The sequence below is a fragment of the Podarcis liolepis genome (assembly GCF_965112155.1).
Source record: "Podarcis liolepis genome assembly, chromosome: 14".
NCBI lineage: Eukaryota > Metazoa > Chordata > Lepidosauria > Squamata > Lacertidae > Podarcis > Podarcis liolepis.
The window spans coordinates 2,974,115-3,001,932 of NC_139569.1; the positions used below are offsets into that span (position 1 = coordinate 2,974,115).

Genomic DNA, 27,818 nt, shown 5'->3' on the forward strand with positions numbered 1-27,818 from the left:
AAAAATAATAAATTTCATTTTTATCATCTGCAATACTGTCTTATTTATTTTGTAGTACAGAACATTGAATATCGCTTTCGTTTTCGTCCTTCCCTTCCACCAGTTTTCCTATTCCATTCTATAGTTTACAGATTCTTTAATTATAAAAATTCATGTAAAATTCATGTTAAATTGCTGTTTTAGAGGTTGTTTTTTTAAAGTCTGGAACGGATTAATCTGTTTTGCATTACCTTCTATGGGAAAGTGTGCCTTGGTTTTGGAACGCTTTGGTTTGGGAACCGACTTCCAGAACGGATTAAAGTTTGAGAACCAAGGGACCACTGCTTGCCTAGAGTCTCTGCAGCGCTAGCCGCCTCTTCATTGCCCTGACCCACCAAAATGGCAGGCCTTTCTCTCACTCTGCGCATCAAACACATGAGCGATGGGTTCCTTTGGGGGGGGGGGAAGCGCCCTCAAACTGGTCCTGCAATTGCGATTTGGTGCAGAATAGCAAAGCTCCCCCCTACCTGATCGTGCCAGTGGGAGAGGGCAGGGGGCTGACCAGGCTTCGGAGGTCCGGCTCCGGAATGTGGATCTTAAGCGGCGATATCTGGGGGTAGAGCGGCCGAAGTGGAGGCGACGAGGCTGCTTCCTTCGCCTCCTCTCTGTGGTAGAGCGACGTGAACTGGATCTTGATGGCTGTGCTGGGGAATCGAATAGTACACCTGGGGAAGAGGACGGAGAGGGAGAAAACAGAGTCAAACGGCCTGCAAAACATTAAGGGCCAATGGTTCGAGACACGCAGCGAGGAAAGAGTCAAAACGGCTGGTTTTCTAAGTCCTTCTGCATGCAACGCGTAAACTATGGAACTCCCTGTTGCAGGAGGGCTGTCAGAGGCTACAACTCCCATTAGTGCCAGGCAGCACGGCTAACTGTCAGGGAATTTGGGAGATGTAGTTTAGGACCATCTGCAAGTTAGAAACTCAAGATATATCAGCTGGGGGCCAAACGGCAACTTAAATCAAGGTTGCCACAACAGAATGCCTGTTTACCCGGGGGTGGGTGAGTGGGTATTTATTTATGCAATTTGTATACCACCCTATGCCCGTAGATCTCAGGGTGGTTGGACTAGATGTCCTCTAGGATCCCTTCCAACACTATATTTCTCCGATTCTATGATTTAAACTACATTGCTTGACCATAGCTCGCTCTTACAACAATTCGCTTGTACGCAAGGAGAAACACGCACTGTGGAAAAACGGAAATGTTATTAACTATGGACTAAGTCAGGGGTTTCTAAACGGCGGGCGCAAACCTGGCACCCAGAAATCTCCACAGTTGCAACTGGACCTGTGCCGGTAGGAAAACATCCCTGGGAAATTCCAAATACTGGTGCCACCCTATAATCTATAACCACGCCAACTAACAGCATCTCTCCAGGGGATTATGCGGGGGTCTTTCCCAGCCCTATCTGCAGGTGCCAATGACCAAATTTGGGACCTTCTATGAGCAAAGCAGAAGGTGGCACTATTATTATTATTATTATTACTATTATTATTATCATTATCATCATCATCATCGTCATACCTCGGGTTACAGACGCTTCGGGTTGTGTGATTTTGGGTTGTGCACTGCGCCAAACCTGGAAGTACTGGAACGGGTTACTTCCGGGTTTCGGCGCGCGTGCAGAAGCACTAAATTGCACTTTGTGCATGCGCAGAAGCGCCGAATCGCAACCCGCGTGTGCACAGACGCAGCGCTGCTGGTTGCGAATGCTGCGGGTTGCAAACGTGCTTCCAGCACGGATCACGTTCGCAACCCAAACGTCCACTGTAATAAATTTATATACTGCCCTATACCCAGAGGTCTCGGGGCAGTTCACAGCATAAAGTTTAAATATAAAACCACAAAATATATAGTCAAAATAAAAACAACAATGCAATAACCCCTCCCCCTCCAAGCCAGGGCCCCTGCCCTAATGAAACACGCCAAAAGAAAAGGGTTTTCCTCCTCACGCCTTGTCCACGTTGCTTCGCTCATTCATGGTGACTGCAAGGTCTCGACTGCAAGGGAAGCCTTCTGCGTGATCACCTGGGCTGGGCTGAGCAGCCCCCCTGAAGCGTTGAGACGTGCTCCATTCGCACATAAAGACCCCGAAACGCGTCTGCAAAGGTGTGCCCTTTGCAAACCGCTGCCGGAGCGTCACTGGTGCTAAATTCCCCCGGTGGGTCGGCCAGGCCAAAGCAACCTGTCCCGAAGGCAGCTGCCTTGGCTGCAAGAACTCAGAAGGCACAGATTGACACACCATCTTCTCCTCTGTACAGTGGTACCTTGGTTCTCAAACGCCTTGGTACTCAAACATCTTGGAACCCAAACACTGCAAACCCAGAAGTGTTCCAGTTTGCAAACTTTTTTTGGAAGCTGAATGTGCTCTGTTTTGAGTGTTACGCTTCCAATTTGAGGGCCACACTTCTGTTTTGAGTGTTACACTGGGGTCTGCCTGCTTTTGCTATTTATTTTGTTTTTCTGACTGTGTGGAACCCAGTTCAGCTACTGATATTTTGTGTGACTGCGGTGCATTGTTTATTGCTTTCATTTTATGAATCTATGGTCTTGTTAGATAGTAAAATCCATGTTAAATTGCTGTTTTAGGGGTTGTTTTAAAAAGTCTGGAACGGATTAATCCGTTCTGCATTACTTTCATTGGGAAAGCACACCTTGGTTTTGGAACGCTTTGGTTTTGGAACGGACTTCCAGAATGGATTAAGTTTGAGAACCAAGGGAGCACAGTACTCCATACAGCGGTGGAATAGCCAGAGGAGCCCCACCCACTCTCACAAGCAAGGAATTGCCAGTAGGCACTCACTTCACCCAGTGTGGCGCAGCAATTAGTAGAGGGACCATTCTCCCCTGACCCCAGCGCATAACCATCATTCTGCAAAATGAACCCCAGCTCCCCAATTTGTCTCAAAGAAGCTTGCTCAGCAGCTTGGGAGCTGAGTGTGGCAAGGGTTTTATCGTGCCCTGAAATCACATCAAGGAAAGGGCCCATCAAACAGAAAATAAACTTCCTCAGTCATTGCCTGGCTGCTGTCCATCTATCCTTCTGAGATGAGCTCCCTTGCCCTCCGCAGCAAATTTGCCAGGGGCTTTTGGACTCACGGTCAGGATGCTGTTAGCACCACTCATATGGCTGGGGGAAGGAGGCGGCCGGGCTCCTGGGGGCAACCCCTGCAAAAATGGGAGCAGGCGGCAGAAAGCTCAACGCAGCCGAGTTTGACCTACAAGCTTTTGCTGAATTGCCGCTCGCCGTTTCTAAGCTTTTTATTCTCTCCGCAGCCTCCTTCCAAGAACGCGAAAGCTTTATCGTCCGTGTTGAGTGTCGTCGCAGGCTAAGGTTCTGACCCTGTAAAAACTCAGCCATTGCTTTGTGTGATAAAATAAGTCCGCCCCCCCCCCCCACTTTTGCACTGGACTGCCTCACAATATGACAAGCGACAATGGAGCTGTTTGTTCCACGCCATCAGCAAGCAGCCCAGATTTGCCTCTGCAGTTGGGAAGAAGCTAAAGAACCCTGCACTCGCTTGAACCTTTTTCTTGGCTTTTTCCAGCAGCAAAGCAGGAACGAGCTGAGCGAGTTTTCGCAGCCTCCGCCAGGCACCTTGGGATCAATACATCACCGCTCTGTGAAATCCCCTCGCATAACCTGCATTCCCCAACAAACCAAAACACTCCACCTGCTTTTTGCTCCAGGCAAGGCTACACCATTTCGGCGGACATTCTCCCAGCCAGCAGTTATGTCCGATGGCAACCGGCCACACGGACCTCAAACGTGCTATAAGGAAGGGCCGTTATGATGGACATTGTAGCATACAAGTCAATTTTCGGCGGGCGCATTTTTCTTGCCGCCAAGACGGCTGGCAGTGCATTGCCAAGGTTACTGCTACTTCTCTACGTCTCTCTTAACAGCAGCCTCTTAAAAGGATGTGAGATCGCAATTCCAGCACAGAGAGACGCTCCGGGAGGACAGGAGCAGAAGTCGCCGTCCTGAGTGGAAGCGCCAAGAGCACAACTCCCGTTTCTCGGGCTCACCATTGTTTTCCGTGAAGCACTCTCATTCTGGCAGTTAAGAAGAATGTTTCCAAATGGGGGAAAAACAAATTAAAACTCTTGAACACGCACGCCCACTCAACTCTGCCACCGTGGGCTCCTTCAGGAAAAAGTGCAGGATATAAATTCAATAAATACGTTACCATATTTTTCCGTGCATAGGGCGATTTTTTTATTTTTAAAAAATGTTAAAAATTGGGGGTCATCTTATACACAGATAGTGGAGAGGGGGAAATGGGTGATTGGTGGCAGCGGCGAGCAGGAGATTGTCAGCAGCAATGGGGGGGGGGGAGAGATTGGTGGCTGCGGCAAGGCCTGCTGGCGATTGGCTGCGGCTGCGGCAACTGGCGGCTGCTGGCGGGCAGACGATTGGTGGCTTCGGGAAGGCGTGCGAATGGCAGCGGCGGTCAGGCGGGTCATTTTCAGCAATCCACCTCCCCAAAAGCTCAACAACTCTGAGCAATCCCCCCCCCATTTCCTTAATGGGGTTGTTCCACAAATGGGGAGCCACTGCAGAAAAGGCCCCGTTCTCATGTTGCCACCCTCCACACCTCTCGTGGGGCAGACACCCAAAGAAGGGCCTCAGATGAAGATTTCAGGGTCCGGGCCGATTGAAAATACCACTCTACCCTTGACATCCAAAATTTAAAAGCTCACAGAAGATTAATGCACGCCTAAAACTTGAAGAGTGTCATAATAAACATTTGAGGCTAATGGAATTTTTCTTTCTTTTTTTTTTAAAAAAAATGCAATTACTTTGCTGTCCTTCCCCCTTAATTTCAAAAGAATGCATGTTCACTCAAAAAACGTCATTCGTTTTCAACTGCTGAACTGGAGGGGGGAAACGAACAGACAAACAAACAAACAAACAAACAAACAAACCCTGTTCCTAATAACAATAGTAAAGGAGAATAGCAGAAAGGGAAAAAAAGGATTCCTTTGTGAATCCCTTCTGTAAAACATCCGAAATTCAACAGCCGCTGCCAAGAATGCATGAATAACACGAGGCTGTAAAGAGAAAGAATAGCAGCGTTTGAAAGCCAGAGATCAGAGAAGACGGGAGAAATACCAGAATTTTTTTTAAAAAAAATTAAGAGAAGTGTACGGCTGTGGGAAAAGAATAAGCAAACTGCAAACAAATCAACAGAGGGAGAAATAAGACTTGGGGCCTCTCCTCCGCCTCAGGCTTTCTTTTTTAAAAGAACACCTTTTCACAGTTCGCCGGGCAATAGGCGATGTAAACAAGGCCGTATAAATAGGAAGGCTTCCATAAATCACCGCGGAACTGTAAATTCTGGAGACGTCTTGCATTGCTCAATCCCTGAAAATATTTGCACTATCGGAGCTTGTTTACATGCTCGAAAGATCCAGAGGCCAGTTTGAAAGGTTGTTCTCTTGACACAATAATCCTGGCTGGGCTCACATTGGGTTTTTTTTTCTCTTTCTACAAATGGCTGTGCCCCTTTGCTAACCATCTCTGTGCGTTCACATTGCAGGGCACCCACCCCCTTCTGCTCGGGTTTATCCCACGCAATCTGCTGTGCAAGTTGCTTTACTAAAGTCCAGTGCCAAGAGCCTTCTGGCAGTTCCCTCCCTGTGAGAAGCAAAGATACAGGGAACCAGGCAGAGGGCCTTCTTGGTGGTGGCACCTGCCCTGTAGAACGCCCTCCCATCAGATGTCAAAGAGAACAGCAACTACCAGACTTTTAGAAGACATCTGAAGGCAGCCCTGTTTAGGGAAGCTTTTAATGTTTAACAGACTACAGTGGTACCTCGGGTTACAGACGCTTCAGGTTACATACGCTTCAGGTTACAGACTCCGCTAACCTAGAAATAGTGCTTCAGGTTAAGAACTTTGCTTCAGGATGAGAACAGAAATCGCGCAGCAGCGGCGCAGCAGCAGCAGAAGGCCCATTATGTAAAGTGGTGCTTCAGGTTAAGAACAGACCTCCGGAATGAATTAAGTACTTAACCCGAGGTACCAATGCATTCTATTTTAATATTCTGTTGGAAGCCGCCCAGAGTGGCTGGGGAAACCCAGCCAGATGGGCGGGGTATAAATAATAAATTATTATTATTACAGTGGTACCTCGGATTAAGTACTTAATTTGTTCAGGAGGTCCCTTCTTAACCTGACACTGTTCTTAACCTGAAGCACTACTTTAGCTAATGGGGCCTCCTGCTGCTGCCGTGCCGCTGGAGCACGATTTCTGTTCTCATCCTGAGGCAAAGTTCTTAACCTGAGGTAATATTTCTGGGTTAGTGGGGTCTGTAACCTGAAGTGTATGTAACCCAAGGTACCACTGTATATAGTGTCCCAAAATTCGCTTAATGTTGGAATCTCTGTTCTTGTAACTGGAATCCCTTGGGTTGAGTCCCAGCCTCTGGAGAAGGAAGCAAACTTGCCCCATCTTCCACACAGCAGCCCTTCAGATATTTGAAGATCACCTCTATCTTCTCTTCTCCAGACTAAACATGCCCAACTCCCTCAACCATTCCTCGTAAATATTTTTAATATCACTGACGTCTTCCATTGTTGCACCTCGCCCTGGGACCTCAGGTAATGTAATTCCCATGATAAGAATCAGTCTGTTCCTTTGCATACAAACCATCCATGAAGCTGTTGTTGAGCATTGGCAGGCCCAAGAATGACCCCTGCGGAATCTCTCCGCGGAAAATGCTTCCTGGTTTAGTACGTTAATGACTCCCTATTTTGGCGCAAGGTTGCTGTGGGGCAGTTTAATTAAACCCCACAGTGAAATTAGGGAGCAGACTGTAGGAAATGCATCCTTCTCAAGATCCACCTTATTTTGCAGAGTGAGGACCAGGGCAAACCAGGCATCCCAGCCAGATGGGCAAGGTATAAATAATAATAATAATAATCCTGGAAAGGTTGCTTGCACTTTCAATCACACCCTGCGACAACGCAAGCCCACAAATGCACCCCATGACTTTTGACAGAGACTCTACTGCTACCCCCCCCCCCATTTTTTTAAACACAGCCTGGACAGCAGGTCCACATGGATACAGAACTGATGGATGCTGCAACCAACTTAAATCCACCCATTTCCATTAGTCTACTCGTGAGTGGGACTATCATTTTACCTCACCCCCCTCCAAAAAAAAACCCAGGTGGAACATTAATCTAAGAAAATAAATACTGGGTTTGGTCCTGCTGAAAGATCCTTGAAATATTAAACGCTTTTAAATCAATCAATCAATCAATCAATCAATCAATCAATCAATCAATACACCAAAGAAGCAAAAGGTACAAATTCCTTTTACAGTCGTACCTTGGTTCCCGAACGCCTTGGTACTCGTATGTTTTGGCTCCTGAACGTTTGCGAATGTTTTTCGGAAGCCGAACGTCCAAAGCAGCTTCCAATTGAGAGCAGGAAGCTCCTGCAGCCAATTGGGAGCCATGCCTTGGTTTTTGAATGTTTTCGGGAGTCGGACGAACTTCCGGAACGGATTACGTTCGAGAACCGAGAGGTACAACTGTACTGGCCTATTTGGTATTAGCAGTTAGGCAACCGCTAGGAGCTTGGTGCTGATTTCAGGGGGGGGGGGACGACACCTGAAGACCCCATCATTACCCCAGCTTCCAGAAGATTGAGATATGCAGCAGAGTCAGGTCCCCCAAATCCCACAACAGACCACCACACTGATTTGCTTCTACCGTTAACCACGCTGAGTTTTAATACTACAGGAAGCGAGCTGTGCATGTTCCATGCCTCCAGCAAACAGATCAGGGCCGCCTTGTTGTTGTTGAGTCGTTTAGTTGTGTCTAAGTCTTCATGACCCCATATCCAGAGCACGCCAGGCACTCCTGTCTTCCACTGCCTCCCACAGTTTGGTCAAACTCATGCTGGTACCTTCGAGAACACTGTCCCACCATCTTGTCCTCTGTCGTCCCCTTCTCCTTGTGCCCTCCATCTTTCCCAACATCAGGGTCTTTTCCAGGGAGTCTTCTCTTCTCATGAGGAGGCCAAAGTATTGGAGCCTCAGCTTCAGGATCTGTCCTTCCAGTGAGCACTCAGGGCTGATTTCCTTCAGAATGGAGAGGTTTGATCTTGCAGTCCATGGGACTCTCAAGAGTCTCCTCCAGCACCAGAATTCAAAAGCATCCATTCTTCGGCGATCAGCCTTCTTTATGGTCCAGCTTTCACTTCCATACATCACTACTGGGAAAACCAGAGCTTTTACTATACGGACCTTTGTTGGCAAGGTGATGTCTCTGCTTTTTAAGATGTTGGACCGGCCTTAGAAAGATGCAAAATGTCTGTGGCCTTGATAACAGCACATGACACCCAAGTCTTGTCTAAGCCTGAAGGGGAAGGAGGGAGACCCCAAAACACCCCTCCCCACAGCAAAGTGCAAAGCCGTTTGCTTGCTCCCCCCTCCCCTCTTCTGCATTCCAGTTAAAATATTTTTGCTCCATCTGGCAAAAATACATTTGGGCTCTTGGAGCGATGCTAAGCCTAGAAAGCGCTCAGGCCTGGCAGGATCCTCTCTGCCAAATCCCCAAAAGAACCAAAAATAGCAAAGCTCAAAGGAAGCTCTTGTGGCCAAACACGACAATGGTGCCGGCGGTCAGGCAACACGTGCGAAGGATTCAGCTAAGCAGGACTCCTACTTGTTAGCTAGGATTTGACGTATTAAAATAGCTCCTTGGCACACTCGCCCTCTGAATCCCTCCTGAATAAATTGGCCTTTTTTGTGTGCACGCAAAGCCCTGAGGCAACTCCTTCCTCCATCCAAACAAAGCCGGAATATATGCATTTGTTTCTGCTTCATATTTGCTAGTCAAATTGCTCCAAATTCAGGCAGTTCTCTCACTGTGAGAAGGAAAGTTACAGGGAACCAGGCAGAGGGCCTTCTTGGTGGTGGCACCCACCCTGTGGAACGCCCTCCCATCAAGGAAATAAACAACTGTCTGACATTTAGAAGACATCTGAAGGCAGTGTTGTTTAGGGAAGATTTTTAATGACTGATGTTTTAATGTATTTTTAATCTCCTGTGGGAAGCTGCCCAGAGTGGCTGGGGAAACCCAGCCAGATGGGTGGGGTATAATATATCATCATCATTTGGGAGTGGGCATGCCTGTTTTTTGCCTGCAAAGGTAGAGCACAGTAGATATCTGCATGTGGACACACGGCTTTGCAAACACTGGGTACAATAAACCTTGCCTTCACGTTCTGTTGGTGTCATTGTTGGAAGCTGGAGAAAGTCAACATTTCGCCAGCTGGTTTCAGGCAGCATGGGGAGTCAGGAAACAAACGCGAGAGAATCGTTTCCCGCACCGCAAAAACGTACAAAAAGCTGCTCAAAGCATGTCAACATTACGCGTCCAGGGGAATTGGGAGAAAAACAGCCTGGAAAGATCAAAGTCTGCTAGCAGATCATTTAGGCTTAAACGCTTGGCTGCAAATACAGAAAAGCCACTGGGATGCAGAATTCTGCAAAATCATTAATGTGACAATGTACTGTTTCGCTGAGGGGGGCCTTTTTGTGTGACCATGGCCAGAAGGCACCAGGGATCTGGAAGACGTAGCAGTTAAGCGTGTCTGACTACGTCCTGGGAGACGGGTTCAAATTCCCATACTCGGTCAGAAAGCTCACCGGGCGACCTGGGGGGCCAGTCGCCGTCTCTCAGCCTGACCTACCTCACAGGGTTGTTGTAGGATCAAATGGGGAGGGGGCCACATATGCCACCTTGAGATCCGTGGAGGAAAAAGGTGGGATGGCAATGCAACAAACAGATGAAAATAAATAGTCAAGCCTTGCACATTTACAAGCGGTCTTTGCAGAATCAAACCGTGGGGTATTCAGTCCGGACTTCAACAACCTGTTGTGCTGTCCAGATGTCTCGGACCACAACTCCCATGGATCCTAGCTTGTGGCGTTGTGCTGGCTGCAGTTCACGGTAGTTGGCGGTCTAATAATAATAATAACAGCAACAACAACTTATTATTGCCTGCTGAGGGCCCGAAGGCCCCTGCCCTTGCCTCTTTCCACTGGGCTTGGGACGGGGCCTGACAGGCTTCACAAGGACTGCAGCTGCTTTTAAACTGTTTTTAATTTTTACCTGTGCTGTTTTAAATGAGACCATCTTAGCTGTGAGCCCTGGAAGACCTGCGCCCTGCCTTGCCGGCCCTTTCCCATCTGGCCTGGGAGAGTGGAGTGCGGACTGACTCCAGCTACAAAAGCTGAACCTGTTGAACAGATTCTCAGGCTGGAGTATTGTTTCCGGGGGGTTGAGAGAGCTTGTTGCTGTTATTGATATTATTGTTGTATCCATAATTTTCGATCTTACAATTGATGTGGAAATTGTTTCCACTTGTTATATACTTTCTGATGTGTTTGATTGATTGTTTATGACTTCTGTTATGTTTGTAATTCTGTAAATCTTGTCATGTTGTAGGCCGCCTTGAGCACACAGTGGTACAGTGGTGCCTCGCAAGACGAAAAGAATCCGTTCCGCGAGTCTCTTCGGCTTGCGGTTTTTTCGTCTTGCGAAGCAAGCCCATTAGCGGCTTAGCGCTATTAGCGGCTTAGCGGATCAGCTGATAAGCGGCTTAGCGGATCAGCTGATAAGCGGCTTAGGAAAAAGGGGGGGAAAGGAAAAAACCCCCGCAGGAACTCGCAAGACATTTTCGTCTTGCGAAGCAAGCCCATAGGAAATTCGTTTTGCGAAGCACCTCCAAAACGGAAAACCCTTTCGTCTAGCGGGTTTTCCGTCTTGCGAGGCATTCGTCTTGCGGGACACCACTGTACCTCGGATTATGTTACCTTTGGGTAACATAATTTCGAGTTACAAACGAGGCAAACCCAGAAGTTTATACTTCCAGGCTTCAACGCACGCAAATGTGCAGAAGTGCTCTGTTGCGCCGCGTGCGTGCAGAAGTGGCGACTCCGAATATGGACTTTTCGTGGTAAGTACAGACCCTCTGGGACGAATTAAGTTTGTATCCGGAGGGTCCACTGTAGTTTCAGCTATGGGAAGGCGGCATACAAATCAAATGTTGTTGATGATGATGACTTGCCCATCTCAAGAGTCTCTCATTAAAATAGGCCAGAAGCTGTTATTGCAGACCCCGATTGCAATCTATGTTCTTGTGCCATTAGAGAGAGAAAAGGAGGAGGACTAGGGGTCAGCAAACTTTTTCAGCAGAGGGCCGGTCCACTGTCCCTCATACCTTGTGTGGGGGCCGGACTACATTTTGAAAAAAAAGATGAACAAATTCCTATGCCATAACCCAGAGGTGCATTTTAAATATAAGCACACATTCTACTCATGTAAAAACACGCTGATTCCCAGACTGCCCGCAGGCCGGATTGAGAATGCGATTGGGTCAGATCCGGCCCCTGGGCCTAAGTTTGCCTACCCATGGTCTAGACGGGTGGGGATGAGGGACTGGGAAAGAGGAAAGCTGCAATGTTAACACACTGTTGTTAAACTGCACACCCTTCCACCCCAGTTATTAGAAAGGTTACAGGTTCTGTGAAGAAAGTCATTTGAGACTATCAACTTCCTGAACTGCGGGCGGCATGCTCTCTCTTTTTGCTTCCACTCTGCTGTTTAACCAAGCAAGTCATAACTGTGATGTGTGGCCTTTTTCTTCCTCTTCTACAAATGCCACAAGTTATGTTCATATTAAAAAAGAGAGAGTAAAAGTTACTAGAATAACATTACCAGTGCTTTCCAGAAGGGAAATAAGGTCCCCAAACCGAAGCAGAAAGATCGTTTGCAGAAAAGACTTTGATTTCCACAAACATTCTCCTCCTGTGTTGAGCTACTGCTGCAAAACTTAGCAGTCCTGGAAGTAACCTATTTATCTGGGCCACACAAAAGAAAAATCGTTGTTCTGAGCAGTCCAAACAAATATTCTTCCGCCCATTATGTCCCCATATACTGTACAATAAAGCAAAGCTTTCCATGAGACATTGCGCACACCAAATGCACAAAGGCTGTGAGGCTCAAGAACTCTCTTCTCATCACTCCACAAGATATGGCAGCGGCAAGGTTCACAGTCCTTTAAAAAATATCTTCCCTTTCTTGAGAACAGCAAACATTTACTTGTTGCCGAAGAGAAAAAACAACAGGCAAATAAAATCCTGGGCTGGAGAAGAGGCTTGACAGCTAGAGGGGCAGGACAGCAAGCTGATATAATGCCAGCCTAGTCTGCACTTCGCACTAAGACAAACCTTTTTTATATATATAATTTTTTGCAACATAGTTTTTATTCATTTTCATCTTTAAACTGTTTAACATGGTTGCACTGAGATATGTCTTTGTTTACATCAACGCATGTGGCATGTAACAATTGCAAAAAATTGAATATAAATGACTCTAAACACTCAAGACAAACATTTCTGAATATACTAACAAAGTTGTGTCAGAATGTATATACAGTGGTACCTCAGGTTAAGTACTTAATTCATTCCGGAGGTCCGTTCTTAACCTGAAACTGTTCTTAACCTGAAGCACCACTTTAGCTAATGGGGCCTCCTGCTGCTCATCCTGAAGCAAAGCTCTTAACCTGAAGCACTATTTCTGGGTTAGCGGAGTCTGTAACCTGAAGCGAATGTAACCTGAAGCATATGTAACCTGAGGTACCACTGTACCAAAATTACAACTATTACAGTGGTACCTCGTGTTACAGATGGGATCCGTTTCAGAGGCCCGTCCGTAATGTGAAATGCCCGCAACTCGAAGCGCTGCGTTTGCGCATGCGCGAGGTGCAATTTGGCGCGTCTGCGCATGCGCGATTTAATGCTTCTGCGCATGCGGTGAAACCCAGAAGTAACCCGTTCCGGTACTTCCGGGTTGCCGCGGGACATAACGCGGAAAGACGCAGCATGAAGCGGACGCAACACGAGGTAGGACTGTACATGTATGCAATTATTTATAGTAACACATTGAAATGGTGCATACAGACCATAAGTTAAATGTATTTTGTAAAGGAATTTGCAGGAAGGGGGAGGGGGGGAAGGGAAACTGCCACCGGGAGTTGAACCTGGGCCCTCCTGGACGCAAGGCAGCTGGTCTACCTCTGAGCAGCATCCCTGCAAATTTCTGAATCCACTGAACCTTACATCTGTTTTGCATTTTCAGCGGTGCTGCTTTCCGGCTGGGTTTGCAAGCTGCAAAGGTATCTGGCGTAGATTCTTCCTGACATGGCTATGCAAAGTGCAATGAAGCCTGGGGTGATGTTTGGGAACCTCTGGCCTCAAGAAACCAAAGGCCTGATGCGCCCAAGGTTCTGGATACTCCTCCTACAAATACATAAAGAGATTGCCGCAGGCCAATCCAAGACGAATGAGCTTCATTCTCAACCTGAACAGGCCTTGTGTTTCATGCAGTGGAACATCGCCTTCCCTCCCCTTATCTCGCTCCATCCCCAACCAGGGTGGATAAAAATAAATGAATTTTTAATATATATTTTTTAAAAATCAGTTTTTTAATTTAAATTGGATTTTTAGATTTAAATTGGATTTTTAAAATAAAATGCTTTTGGAGGAAAAATCTTTCTAAAGATAATTTTCTATTTAGGTTACATTATAGTCCAAATGCTATTCATCAGGAAATAAAGATTTATTTTAAGTTTTCCATGTGTACTAAAACTCAGTCTAAAAACAACAACCGTTTAACCACATCAGTTAACAAACATGGATCCATATGCTATAATGTTATTGTTTTAGTTAAATAAATTGTTTAAATTGTTATTAAGGAAATGGACCAGGTTACACTGGGATGTGGCCGGTTCTACTTTTCTGGAGGGCCTCTAACTTGGGAATGCTGTAACTGCAAGACTCCTGTCATTGCGGATTCTGCACTAATCAAGGGAAGGGAATAGATGGCCATTCAGATTCCTTCCATGGGTCCAGCGCTGAGAGATCTCCCACTCCCAGCTGCCCTTTAGGGTCTCACGAAATGCAGCCAAGGCACGACACCATTTGTGCACTTGCTTCTGGCAGCAAAAGCAAAGCTTCTCCATTTGACGGTGAGAATACCTGCTACTGCAGACTTTCTTTCCCCCCAAAAAAAGTTTTTATTCATTTTATAACACAAATAAAAAACACAGACAGAAAAGACAAATGCAAACAAATTCTTCTCATATCCTTATTTTTCTAAACATTGTTAAATTGGCTTCCCCAAGTCCCACCCATCTGATTTTCATTTTACTTCATCTTTAGCAGTTTACATATATCATAATTTCTAACCATATTTTTTTTAATCATACTTAAAATAACTTCACATTTTATCACTCACAAATAATATTTTAAAATACCCTATCTTCTACTTATAACCCTACAGCCTATATCCACTTCCAAAGCTACTCTGTTTAAATATTAACATATTTTTTCATATATTCTTTAAACTTCTTCCAGTCTTCTTCTGTCTCTTCTCTCTGGTCTCGGAGTCTCCCAGTCAGTTCGGCAAGTTCCATATAGTCCAACATCTTCACCTGCCATTCTTCAATAGTTGGTAAATCTTGTTTCTTCTACTGCTGACTTGCAAGGCCCTTCTGAGGCTCAGGGTTAGGCAAGGGAAGGGCAGGAATATTTTTGCACAATTGGGTTAAGGTGTTTTTGTTTACACGTAACTCACTGCCTATTATCTACTCAGACGCACGAAGGCGTCCTTGCAAAGAGGTGCCCCCAGCTTCACTGTTCCATAGGAGGGAGCTCCAATATCTTCGGAGGTTGGCTGCGGAAGAAAAGAGCCACTAAAGCAGAACAGGAGGGGTGCAGACATCAAAGGAGTTGATCAATAAATGGATTAGAAGCTTTAGTTGATTTAAGGGCAAACTTGCTTCTTGCTTTGCGGCTATTTCTGTTCTGGTGTGTAAATACACAGCAGGTAACAAGAACGACGACAAAAACAAACATTATTTCTACCGGCCAAGTGGCAGGTCTTTATTAAGCCTCGAGTCATCTGAAAAAGGCACCTATATTGAGATTTCGATAACAGGACGTTTATTTGATCAATTGGCCGAGAGGCAGATCAACAAAGCACGGCTTTTAATCAGTTGCCATCCTTGCACAGGCCTTATACCAAGCTGTGGTTTAAGGGAAAGGATGGAGTTCAGGAGTGGAGCATCTCTCTTTTGCATGCAGATGGTTCCAGGTTCACTGTCCAGCACCTCCAGGTAGAACTGGGAATATACTCTGTCTGAAGTCCTGAAAAGCAGACTCCGTGCAGGCAACGCTGGGCCAAGGTCAGGAGCCGGAATCACAAGCAGGTCCGCAATAAAAAACACTGGTGTCTGTGAAGTTAGCTCTTTTTTCAAGTAAAACCAAAGCAGCGCAGGCCTAGTGGTCACAGCAACTCTTCCTACTAGGTCTTGCTCCAATGAGGCAGTGGCAAGGACTGAAGGTCCCTGGCTTCCCACCGCTCCCTAGGTCTCCTCCCCAAGCAGATCGAGGCGCCACCGTCTTGTCTCTCGTTGCTCTTCTCATTTCATCTCTCTCTTCGTGTTCTGGGAGATCAGGGGAGAAGGGAGCTGGTCGCAGCAGGAGGGGGAGACTCCCTGGATTCTTCAGCCTTTCTCCACTCTGGACCTCCTCTGCTTCTGCCTCTGATGCTAGACTGCTCTCTGCCGCAGCCTCTTCCTGCTCACTAAACCCTGTTGCCTCTTTTGCACCTCCTCCTACCAGTCTGCTCCCCCTTCTCCCTTGGCGTTGTCCCACCATCACTCCTCAGGCTCTGAGCCTTCTTAGTAATAAATAATAATCATTTTTTATTTATACCCCACCCTTCCCAGTTCAGAAAACCGGGCTCAGGGTGGCTAACAACAAATTTTAAACACTTAATCGATGCAACCAAAAACAGCATAAAATACAGTATAAAATGTGAATAACAATAAATTCAGAATTCGAAAATCAATTTAGGGGGGAAATTCATTCAATAAACATTAGATGATCACCAGGGCTAGCTGGCTAAATTAGTCCTATTTGGCCCAGCGAGGAAACCAGGGAGAATTAGCTGTGGGATCCCAGAGCAGGTAAGCTTCATAAAAAGGGGAGGGAAGGAAAGGGAATAAAAGATCAGGCTAAGTTCAAATTGAAAGCCAGGCAGAATAGCTCTGTGTTACAGGCTCTGTGGAAGGAAGTTAAATCCTGCAGGGCCCTGGTCTCATGAGACAGAGCATTCCACCAGGTCGGAGCCATCACTGAGAAGGCCCTGGCCCTGGTGGAGGATAGTCTGACTTCCTTAGGGCCCGGGACCTCTAAACTATGGGTATTCATGGACCTTAAGGTCCTCTGCGGGGAAGACCAGGAGAGGCGGTCCCGTAAATACGAGGGCCCTAAGCCACAAAGGGCTTTAATGGTCAAGACCAGCACCTTAAACCTGACCCGGTACTCCACCGGGAGCCAGTGCAACTGGTAAAGGACTGGGTGAATATGCTCCCATGGCAGGGACCCTGTAAGGAGCCTCGCTGTGGCATTCTGCACCCACTGGAGTTTCTGGGACAGTTTCAAGGGCAGCCCCGCGTAGAGCGAATTACAGTAGTCAAGCCTGGAGGTGACTGTCGCATGGATCACAGTGGCCAGTTCAGGGCGGGAAAGGTAAGGGACCAACTGCTTGATGCGGCAAAGGTGGAAAAATGTCGCCTTGGCTGTTGCTGTAACCTGCGCCTCCGTGGAAAGGGAGGCGTCAAGGATTACACCCAAACTCTTAATGGAAGGCAGGTATTACCAAAGTAAAGGCAGGCAGATTGGCAGATCTGGGTAACCTTTTAGCTTTCAGGAGCATGCCAGAGGTCATTGTTACGCTTTTAGTTGGCCCACCCTGAAAACAGAACTGCCTATTCTCTCAGATCACTGAAATCCTAAACAGGAAAAGTTCTGTTTAATAATAAGCCCCTTGCAGGCTGAATTATTGCATTCCAAATTTTAATTTCCGTACACCACCCAAGGAATATGACTGAAGGGTAGTAAGAAAGTATCTCCGGTTGCAAGACAGATCCCAAAATACAACCTGGAACCAATTTTTCAAGGGAATCGCTGTTCCCAGAACCGAATCGGAATCCACGAGCTCCCAGGAGTTCTTAATTGGGAACACTTGCGCCGCGACCCGATGACTCACCAAAGGCCGTTACAGGAACCACCCTCCGAAAGACACACATCGTGGTCACTTGGCAGCCCCACGGGGCCTGTCTGCTCAGCGGCAGCAGGAGGAAACAGAAGAGGAAGAGCTGTAATTGCACCGCACGGCCGTGTCCGATTTCAAAATACCAGCATCGGTTTCATAACATTTCATTCATTCAGAACTGCGCTTGCTGGAGATGAGAGTCATCGCAGCCAGACAAAAGCCAGGAACTGCGGGATCTCGCGGGAGAAATGCGGAGCTCAGCGAGTGATGGGAGAGGAGGGGAAATAACATGGCAAAACCAACGTGAGCCACACAGGGCAGCTTTCCTTACCTAGCAAACTGCCAGGGCAACTGTGCGGCGGTTTGTGATGCTCTCAGTGTGTACTCAAGAGTGTCCCACCTTCCAACCTTTTCAAAATGCTTGACCTGTTTTTATTACGATTATCTCTATGTGTGTGCCGTAGGAAAATACTGCAAGCCCTGTCCGTCCACAAACAGCTCTGCCCCCTTTCAAGGCATGCACACACAAGTTAATTTATATTCTACGGTCCTGCCTAGATGCTGAGATCCACCAAGGAGGCTTTTCTCAGCCCCCCCCCCAAGGAGTTACGCACAATGCAGGAAACAGGGCGAGGGGCTCACTAATGGAATGCCTTCCCCACTGAAATCCAGCTCACACTGAATTTGCTGCTAGTGAGACACCAGCTCAGAATGTGGTTATTTCGCCACGCCTTTGCTCACCTGAAATTCTTAATCCAGTTTTCAATGGCTTCTGCTCATTTCATTTGTTCTTATTTGCAAATAGACTGGGGTGTGTGTGTGTGTTTATGATATATGTACTCTCTCTCTATATAGATATATGTGTGTGTGTGTGTGTTTCTCATGGATAGATAGATAGATAGATAGATAGATAGATAGATAGATGTATGTAAAGGTACCCCCTGACTGTTAGGTCCAGTCGTGGATGACTCTGGGGTTGCGGCGCTCATCTCGCTCTATAGGCCGAGAGAGCTGGCATTTGTCCATAGACAGCTTCCAGGTCATGTGGCCAGCATGACTAAGCCGCTTCTGGCAAACCAGAGCAGCACACGGAAACGCCGTTTATCTTCCCGCCGGAGCGGTACCTATTTATCTACTTGCACTTGACATGCTTTCGAACTGCTAGGTTGGCAGGAGCAGGGACAGAGCAACGGGAGCTCACCCCGTCGTGGGGATTCAAACCGCGACCTTCTGATTGGCAAGCCCTAGGCTCTGTGGTTTAGACCCACGTCCATATATATATACACACATACACACACACACACACACATATATCTCACACACATATATATGCGCTCTCTCTCTATATATGATATATATACATAAAACACACACATATCACACACACAGTCTATTATCTCTCTGTGTGTATTATAGATGTGAGATATAGATACAGTGGAATCTCGGTTTTTGAACGTAATCCGTTCCAGAAGTCAGTTTGACTTCCGGCGTCCGAAAACCGAGCATCAATCGGCTGGCAGCGAAGTCAATGGGGGGAAAATGAAAAACGCACCACGGAAGCTGTTTGGCTTCCAAGGCACGTTCAAAAACGGAAGCATTCACATCCGGGTTTTCGGCGTTCAGTTTCTGAAACATTTGGCAGCCGAGACGTCCGAAAACCGAGGTTTGACTGTATAAAGATATATCCCCGCACATACATTTGTACCATACTCTGTATTTTTTAGGATGCAGAGTTAATAATAATTATATACCAATTTACACACAGATTTATGTATCATAACCTAATAGCGACATAAACGCTAGATCGCCCTTTGCTAACTTCTGCTCTTCAGGAGTTCTGAACTACAACTCCCAAATGCATTGGCGGCGTCTCATGGGAACTGTAGTTCACAACATCTGGAAGGTGACCAGACTGGTGAAGACTGTACTCTATGTCTTCTGCATTTCCTGCCTAGCTCCTCCCCGTTCCCCAAGGCTACGGACAGAAAAGGAGCTCTGAAGGATATTCTGAAGGATGATAAACTACCCCTGTCCCAGGCCCTTAAAAAAGGAGGAGTTCCTAGACTAAATATATCATCCTGCGCCCAACCCAGCAGCTGCCTCCAATTTTCACTGGCACTTTGGGGTCGCTGCAAGACTGTGCGAGCAACAGAATACAATGTCAAAACATAATGGGGGCTGCCTGCCTCAGTTAAATAAATCTCAGGCTGAGCACAGGAGTTTTAGATGATCAATTAAAAGTTGGACAGAAGTAAAACACAATAGTTGCGAAGCAAGAATCAAACTCGGGTGACGCATTCAGGCTGCAGGCTTTCTTAGGAGAGAATTTGCCTCCTACTTGAGAGGGAAAGGATAATGCCTTTTTTAAGAAAGTGTATAAAAATAAGCTTTTTTAAAAAATCTGCTGACCTATTTACTGAAACCTCATTTTAGTTATCTTTGAAGAGATGCAAGCGACGGTGTCTGCTGACGTCCGAGAGCCCACAAAGAGCCACACGCTGTATCCGTGCTATTGGTTCAACCGCCACAGTGGCTCCAAGAAATCTCTTGCAGAATTACAGGACCCAAACTTCATAGGGAAAGAGGTGCATTGCCAGGCCTGCAATCGTTCATAAAATGTAGAAGAGGCATAGGCAAACACGGGCCTCCAGATGTTTTGGCACTACAACTCCCATCATCCCTGACCACTGGTCCTGTTAGCTAGGGGTGATGGGAGTTGTAGTCCCAACACATCTGGAGGGCTGAGTTCGCCTATGCCTGATGTAGACATTCCCCCAGTAAAACGTTTGCCAACCCAGTGCCACCCGCCAGATGATATGGACTGCAATGTCTGGAGGGCACCCGGTTGGTGAAGACAGAGGAGCCCCCCTTAGCCAAGGAAACAGAAGAGCACCCACTGTTTCCAGGCCCATCACCTTGCAAAGAACCAGGACGGAGAACAAAGGGCAGGAGAACGAAGATTCCCATTTCAAGGTTCGCAGTAATTGCCACGGCAGATGCCCCACTCTTCTCAGGAAACGTAATGAGACTCTCTTCCTTCTTCCTGACTGTGGGATGGAGGTGGGGGAAACTGAGTCACAGTTCCCCTGGGCATCTAAAGCACACTAAGCATCTCTGAAATGCAACGTTACAAACGAACCCCCCCCCCGAACTTGAGCATCCTCTGGATAGAGGGTAGGGCATTTTTCCAACGGCTTTGTGACCCTTCAGAGGTGGTTGGAGAGCATCTCCAAGCACCAAAGAGTCTTCTCACCACCTTCTCAGCTCCAATCACTGTGATGTAGTTGTTGTTTAGTCGTGCCCGACTCTTCGTGACCCCCTGGACCAGAGCACGCCAGGCCCTCCTGTCTTCCACTGCCTCCCGCAGTTTGGTCAAACTCATGCTGGTAGCTTCGAGAACACTGTCCAACCATCTCATCCTCTGTCGTCCCCTTCTCCTTGTGCCCTCCATCTTTCCCAACATCAGGGTCTTTTCCAGGGAGTCTTCTCTTCTCACGAGGTGGCCAAAGTATTGGAGCCTCAGCTTCAGGATCTGTCCTTCCAGTGAGCACTCAGAGCTGATTTCCTTCAGAATGGATAGGTTTGATCTTCTTGCAGTCCATGGGACTCTCAAGAGTCTCCTCCAACACCAGAATTCAAAAGCATCCATTCTTCTGCGATGTAGTACTGAGCGTCAAAAGCCCCAAAGGAGGTCAAGGTCAAGACTTTGCCTTGGCAAACCTTGGGACCCAGCAACCACAACTCTCCAGTTGGCCACCACCCAAACGCTGTGGACCTCCAACAACAGTCTGCTCATTTGTTTTCAGAATTAGCACAATCATCAAAGCTGCTGACGATTTGCGCATCTTCGTTCCCTGTTCTGCGTTATGAGGGAAGTGTTGGTGCTGAACTTTAAAGCCGTAAACAGCCTCAGCCCAGTATACCTGAAGGAGCATCTCCACCCCCATCGTTCACTGAGGTCCAGCTCCGAGGGCCTTCTGGCAGTTCCCTCCCTGGGAGAAGTGAGGTTACAGGGAACCAGGCAGAGGGCCTTCTCGGTGGTGGCGCCCTCCCTGTGGAACGCCTTCCCACCAGATGTCAAGGAGATAAGCAACTATCTGACTTTTAGAAGACATCTGAAGGCAGCTCTGTTTAGGGAAATGTTTAATGTTTGATGTTTTATTCTGTTTTTTCTCTGTTAGAAACTTCCCGGAGTGGCTGTGGCAACCCAGTTAGATGGGCAGAGAGTGATGATGATGATGATGATGATAATTTGTTGGCAAGAACTAAAGCAATGGTTCCAAAAGCAGTTGGTACTCTCCCTGGGCATGGTGTGATTTGCTAGGCAGGTGCTAAGAGGCAACGGAGTGCCCCAGAGGTGCTGGACTTTGAAAAGCTGTTATCACTGGATCAAGTTCATCCCTGTCATTGAATTAGTTAACCTAAATAGTTTTCATTGGATTTTGAATAAATGTGCAATGAACTGTGACTGTTTTGAATTTTACTGTGTTATTATCTTCCTTAACGCGGAATGCAAACTGCTGTTCTGAGTGGTGCTTTTTATAGGGTAGGGTAAAATGGAGATGAGTTTATGGAACTATGGTAGTCACTGAACCAAAGCGTTGCAAAGCTATTGCAGCGGTACCTTGCTTCTCAAACTTAATCCATTCCAGAAGTCCGTTCCAAAACCAAAGCGTTCTAAAACCAAGGAACGCTTTCCCATAGAAAGTAATGCAAAGTGGATTAATCTGTTCCAGACTTTTAAAAACAACCCCTAAAACAGCAATTTAACATGAATTTTCCTACCCAACTAACGAGACCATTGATCCATAAAATGAAAGCAATAAACAATGTACAGCAGCCGCACAATCAGTAGCTGAACTGGGTTCCACAGTTACAAAAACAAGAGCCACAAAAGCAAAACCCCAAAATAAATAGCAAAGACAGACAGACCCCAGTGTAACACTCAAAACAGAAGTGTGGCACTCAAATTGGAAGCATAACACTCAAAACGGGAGTACGTTTGGCTTCCGGAAAAAGTTCGCAAACCGGAACACTTACTTCTGGGTTTTGCAGTGTTTGAGTTCCGAGTTGTTTGAGTACCAAGGCATTTGAGAACCAAGGTACCACGGTATTCTACTGCTCACGTAGACGGATGTCAAGTCTGCAGGATCTATTCCTCCACCCTGCCCTAGAGAGACCCCAGAGGCCCACCTGCTAGGGCCACCTCTGAGCAGGGCTCACAGCTCTTCCATGCAAAAATCCACTCCTGGTTTTCCCCACAAGCTCACTTCATTTTATCAACTGAGTTTCCAAGAAAAAATGTTTTTGCTATGGTTAAAACAATGGGGGGAGGGGGTCAGAAATCCTTGGAGATCAAATGCAAAACACTAGCAGATGCCTATCTACCTTCTGGACACACACATCCCGCCCCCAATGGACCACCTACGATTTCTGTACCACATTATCTCAGTTACCCTCACAACAAATCTGTTGATGCAAGAGTGCCTCATTTAGGAGGCAGGGAGACTGAGAAAGGAAATCTTGCTTAAGGACATCCATTGGGATCTAAACAAAAACAAAGAGTCTTTTTTTAAAAAAAAACAAAAACACAGCGCAGCACCAGCCCTGAAGGGAGCCAGGAAATAATCTGATCCTCTGTAAGCAAGTAATGGCGTAGTGCTTGGGTGATATCGCTTTCTGTACTCTGCCTCCCAACCTTCCTGTGTCAATACAACTCAACAGCGGCTGTTTGAACAGTGTTTAATAATAAACAGATTTCAACAAGCCCAAGAATAAGAGCAGAGGCAGGGCTCAGGCGGAAGACGAGTGCAAGAGGCTCAAAATGAGAAGGGGTGTGTGTGTCAGTAAAACCCAGCTCTCCGGCGGATAGGGACTTCTCTCTCTCTCTTCCAAGCTGCAAATATTTCATTTAGTACAGTGGAACCTCGGAAGCCAAACGCAATCCGTTCCGGAAGACCGTTCCACTTCCAAAACGTTCGAATTCCAAGGTGCGGCTTCCAATTGGCTGACAGCTAGGCTTTTTAAAGACCGGAAGCCGCGTCCGAAAAATGGAACATTTACTTCTGGGTTTTTGATGTTCAGGAACGGAGTGGTTCGAGAACCGAGGTTCCACTGTACATTTACATTGAGGGGGGAAGTATTTGATCCATAGCTGTCAAGCGTCTCTTATTTGGAGGGACAGTCCCTTACCCCAGCGCCATGTCCCACTGCTGTCCCGTATTGATGGATGTCCCTTAAATTTCCTGGGTTTCAAAGGAAGCAGCTCCTCTCCCTCCCTCCCTGCCGGTCAGGGAGGAGGGAGGCTCCAACTGTGTTGCTTGGCTGCCCACCCCACCCCCTCCGGCCTCCTCTCACCAGCCTCGGCCCCCGGGAGGCCCTCCAAGCCGGGACTGGTGGGAGCCTCGGGCCCTTCCACCGCCATCCTCCTCGCGGCCGCCGAACTGGGTGTCTCTGCCTGGGGCCGCCCCTCTGCCCGTCACCGCCGCTCCTGCTCCTGCTAGGCCGTACTGCGGCTGTGCCGCCAAAGGACCCGAATGAGATGGGCAGCCTGGCATGGTCTATGAATTGCTGAGGAGCCTTGAGAGGAGAGCGAGGGCAACCATAGAGAAAGCAGTTCAGAGAGAGGAGGAAGAGGAGGCAGAGGCGTGGGCAGGTGTTCCAAGGGCTACAAGGGAAGGACCGCAAGCGCTTCTCCCATAGATTTGTAGTGGTAGACTAGCATAGATGGTCTGATCTGCGGGTTTACTTCAGGCGCTATTTCCCTTCCCCCCTCCTCCCGCCCCGCCTGATGGAACTGAGAGCTGCAAATGGAGCACGAGAGAAAAGATACAGAACTGCAGCAGCATCTTCGTAGCTTGGACTTCGTTTTGCGCGAAAAGTGGTTGCTGCTTGTAGTTATTTAATTGCAGTGTTTTATCGGCTGGTGTCTTGAGCAACAACCTCTGGAAACGAAGGGCTAAAAACCAGCGCTGCTCTCCAAAATTATCTGGCCCCTTTTAACTGGTTGACTAAAATCTCTTATTTTGGCTGCTGGTCCCTTATTTTCAAATCTGTAAGTTGACAACTATGATTTGATCCCCTGCTAAATTTGCCCGTTTGCCTCTGACGAAGCGCAAGTGATGTCACGCGCATGCACAGAAGTGGCGAATCGCAACCCGCGCATGTGCAGACACGTCGCTGCGGGTTGCGCTCTTTTCATGTTGCGAACAGGCCTCCGGAACGGATCTCGTTCGCAACCAGAGGTACCACTGTACTAGTCAGGGGTGCCCAAACTGTTTTAGAGGGCCAGATTTGATGAAGTGAACATGCGTGAGGGCTGACCAGAGTTACAGAGCTTTTTTTTAGGGTTGAAGTATAATTTTATCCCAAGGTTAGGCCCCCAAAACAGACTTTGGACATGCCTCCTCTAAGTAAAACTTAGTTGGCTACAACCCAACGATATTACCCATCTACTTGCCCCAGAACCTATTAAGATCGGATGACACTCTCTTCTACCCAAAAAGAAGAACAAGGAGGGTACATAATATTGTTTTGAGTTCGGGGGGGGGGGCTGTATGCCTGAGTCTCCCTTTAATACCTGGATCCAGCACAGATTCAACTGCTGGAATAGCCCAGCCAGCCTGGTAAGGGCCCACTAAGTATGGGTCATTAAGGGAACAAAGGGAATGGCTCTATGCTAGAAGAACCCCTCCCTCAACCGTCTGGGAGTTGGAAGAGAGTTAGAATTGAGTTGTGTGTGAGCCAGGCAGGCTGTAAGCCAGGCAGCTGAGAGACAAAGCCATGCCTGATTTCTGACGGATCGATGGGAGAATCAAGGCCCTCTTAGGGTGCTGGTGCTGTGAGCCCCTCCATCTTGGGCTCAGGTTGTAGGTGCATGTGACTAAACCGCCTATCGTGAAGACCCCACAATCTCCACTGTCCTTCCTTCCAAGGTAGCCAAAACCTGCCTAAATGCTCACGCCGCTCAGATATTGGGCTGGATGGCAACAATATTCTTGGGTACGGTAGTCCTACGGACTTGTGTGTGCAGCGGGGCACTTTTTTATTACTGTACGCCCCCCCCTTAAAGTCCTCAGGCATTTTCAGGAGGAAAACGCAGTCATTTAAAGAGTCCAGTTCATAAAGTAGCTTAATAGCAAAATCTCCAAGGGAGAGAGGCATTGTGTTAGCATCTTTGCTGGATACACCAGACTGGTTTAATTGTTATGCAAATTACACTTGCTAGGCCATCAACTTTCTCTTAATGGGCCATTCATCACCGCAAAGTTTTCTTTGAAGGAAGCAGCTGCTCTCCCTCAGAGGTCCCCCAAAACATCTTAGGTTTCAAAAAAAGCAGCAATTTTGCCCTGGAGTAAAAAACAACAAGAAATAGGAGAAATCTCAAGCTCACAAACTCATTCCACTCCCCCTAAGCATGGAGGGAAGTTAACTAACCATTAAATAGAGTAAAGGTTGCTAACAGCCTGATTCACAAGTCAGTTAGTCCAAACTACCTTGGCAAAGCTGCTGAAAAGCAAAAGGGAGCTGCGCTGGCCTTTGGGAGAGACCCACACTGGGAAAATGCATTTATTGAAATTTGAAAAACAGTGTGCGAGTCTTTGGGTTCCCAACACTTCTTCATCAGGCTAGATCAGGGATCAGCAAACTTTTTCAGCAAGGGGCTGGTCCACTGTCCCTTCAGACCTTGTGGGGGGGCCGGACTATTTTTTTTGGGGGGGGGGATGAACGAATTCCTATGCCCCACAAATAACCCAGAGATGCATTTTAAATAAAAGGACACATTCTGCTCATGTAAAAACACACTGATTCCTGGACCGTCCGTGGGCTGCCGGATTGAGAAGGCGAATGGGCTGCATCTGGCTCCCGGGCCTTAGGTTGCCTACCCCTGGGTTAGATCAACAGTAGCAAAGGCAGGAGAGCTACATAAGCGAATCGCCAAATGGCACCTTAAACCCAGATTGCGGTTGCCGTAACACGGGCCTGTCCAACAGGTCGATCGCAATCTACAGGTTGATTGCGGGATGTCCCTGGTCGATAGTCGATCTTTGGACCCCCGTTAAATCTTCCAAAAAAAGTCCAATAATTCTGGCTCCCTAAAAAAAAGATCACTGCCATCTTTGCGCCTAGACCTCTTCACTTGGTCACAAGTGGCTGATAGCCAGATGCAAAATGCGCTTGGCAAATTTCAAACGCTGCCAAGCGAAGATTAGAACCCTGGTCTCCCACTCTAACCACTACACAATGCTGTCGCTTTTTTATCTTGCCCTACTCTACCAAGGACCTGGGGTGAGAGCAACCGAGGCACAAGAGAGGGGTTCAGCAGGACGATGCTGTTGAAGTAACACTGAAACAATAACTGAGCAACTATCTGAAATATTAATTACCCTGCTAAGATTGGGGGGGGGGACCCACCCCGCTTTTAATGCCTAATAAAAGTGTATGCCTCATAAGAAATTAACCACCATAAGGAATGTACAAGCACACTTCGCTGAACCGTTCCAGAGGCGGTCTTTAAACAGGAGATTGATGTGTAGGAGGCTTCGCGGATAATAGAAAAAAGAGCCATCATAAAAGCTTAGGCTGTGCCCTAACTCGCTTTCCAAGCCAATACTGCCTTGCAAGCCATTGACACAAAACGTACATACCCAATTCGAATGGGAATTGCTTCTGCCCGCTGTGTAAACTTGCAATGGCTTCTTCAATCCAAGGAGACAGACCTGGGCATATGTACTGAAAATTTCCCCCCACCCTCTAGCTCCAAGTCAGTCTCAAACACTACCGCTTTGCAGAAATGCAGAAGGCGTGCTTTGGAAAGAGCAAGTCTGGAATCAAACCAAGGCACAATTTAGTAAGCTAAGGCTGAACTCCTAAGCGTTACTACCGTAGAATAAGTCCAAATGAATTCCATGGGACTCACTTCTGGGCAAATAGGCTCAATATTGTGCTGTAAGAGTGTTTTCAAGGACTTAAACCAATTTCGCCTGAAGATCGACGTGTACATAATGTCTTACATTAGCAAGAAGTAAAGCTTTGTTGTCCTTCTACAGATAGTCTCCTGTTGACACAACATGAAACTTTGCTCCATCGAAAATGCAAGCAGAAGAGGAGGATGCAGACAAAATCCCGAGGCTCCCTGTGGCTTGTTTGTGTAACGTTAAACCACGGTTTAGCGTTACAAGCAACACTAAACCATGGTTTAGAATTACAAGCGATCCCGGCTCAAGAATATCCTCCAAGCAACTGGTCAGAACTTTTGACACTCTCTCTTCCCCCCAGGGCTTTTTTAAACCAGTCATCTAACCCGGCTATATGGGGGACCTCTTTGTCGGTAATTTTAACTCGCCGTTCTTGTAGATTCATCCGCCAGATTGTTTTAACAATATTCACGCATGACACGAGTGGCTCAAAGGAACTTTCCACTAAGGAATCCTACTTCAACACACTTTTTTAAATCAAACAGCCGAATGAAAAAGCTCCACCCCAGATAGAAGACTTGAAAAACCTGCCCCCGCCCCACAATCCAGCTGCCCCCTCTCCTTTCCAAAACAGACCCAATCCAGAAAACTCTTCCTTGCAAAATCTGCCTGTTTAGATCTGGCGGTGAAGAAAGCTGTATTGTAACTTC

At 47.2% G+C, this 27,818-nt stretch overlaps 1 protein-coding gene across 2 annotated transcripts in view; it reads right to left on the reverse strand.

Annotated features, from left to right (window-relative positions):
• The window catches only part of FOXK1 (forkhead box K1), an 87,633-nt gene that overhangs the window by 45,052 nt on the left and 14,763 nt on the right, over nucleotides 1–27,818 (reverse strand). For both annotated transcript variants that reach the window (XM_083474738.1, XM_083474739.1), the window contains exon 2: nucleotides 507–704. In XM_083474738.1, the coding sequence (XP_083330864.1) occupies nucleotides 507–704 (198 nt within the window). The remainder of the gene's footprint in view (nucleotides 1–506; nucleotides 705–27,818) is intronic.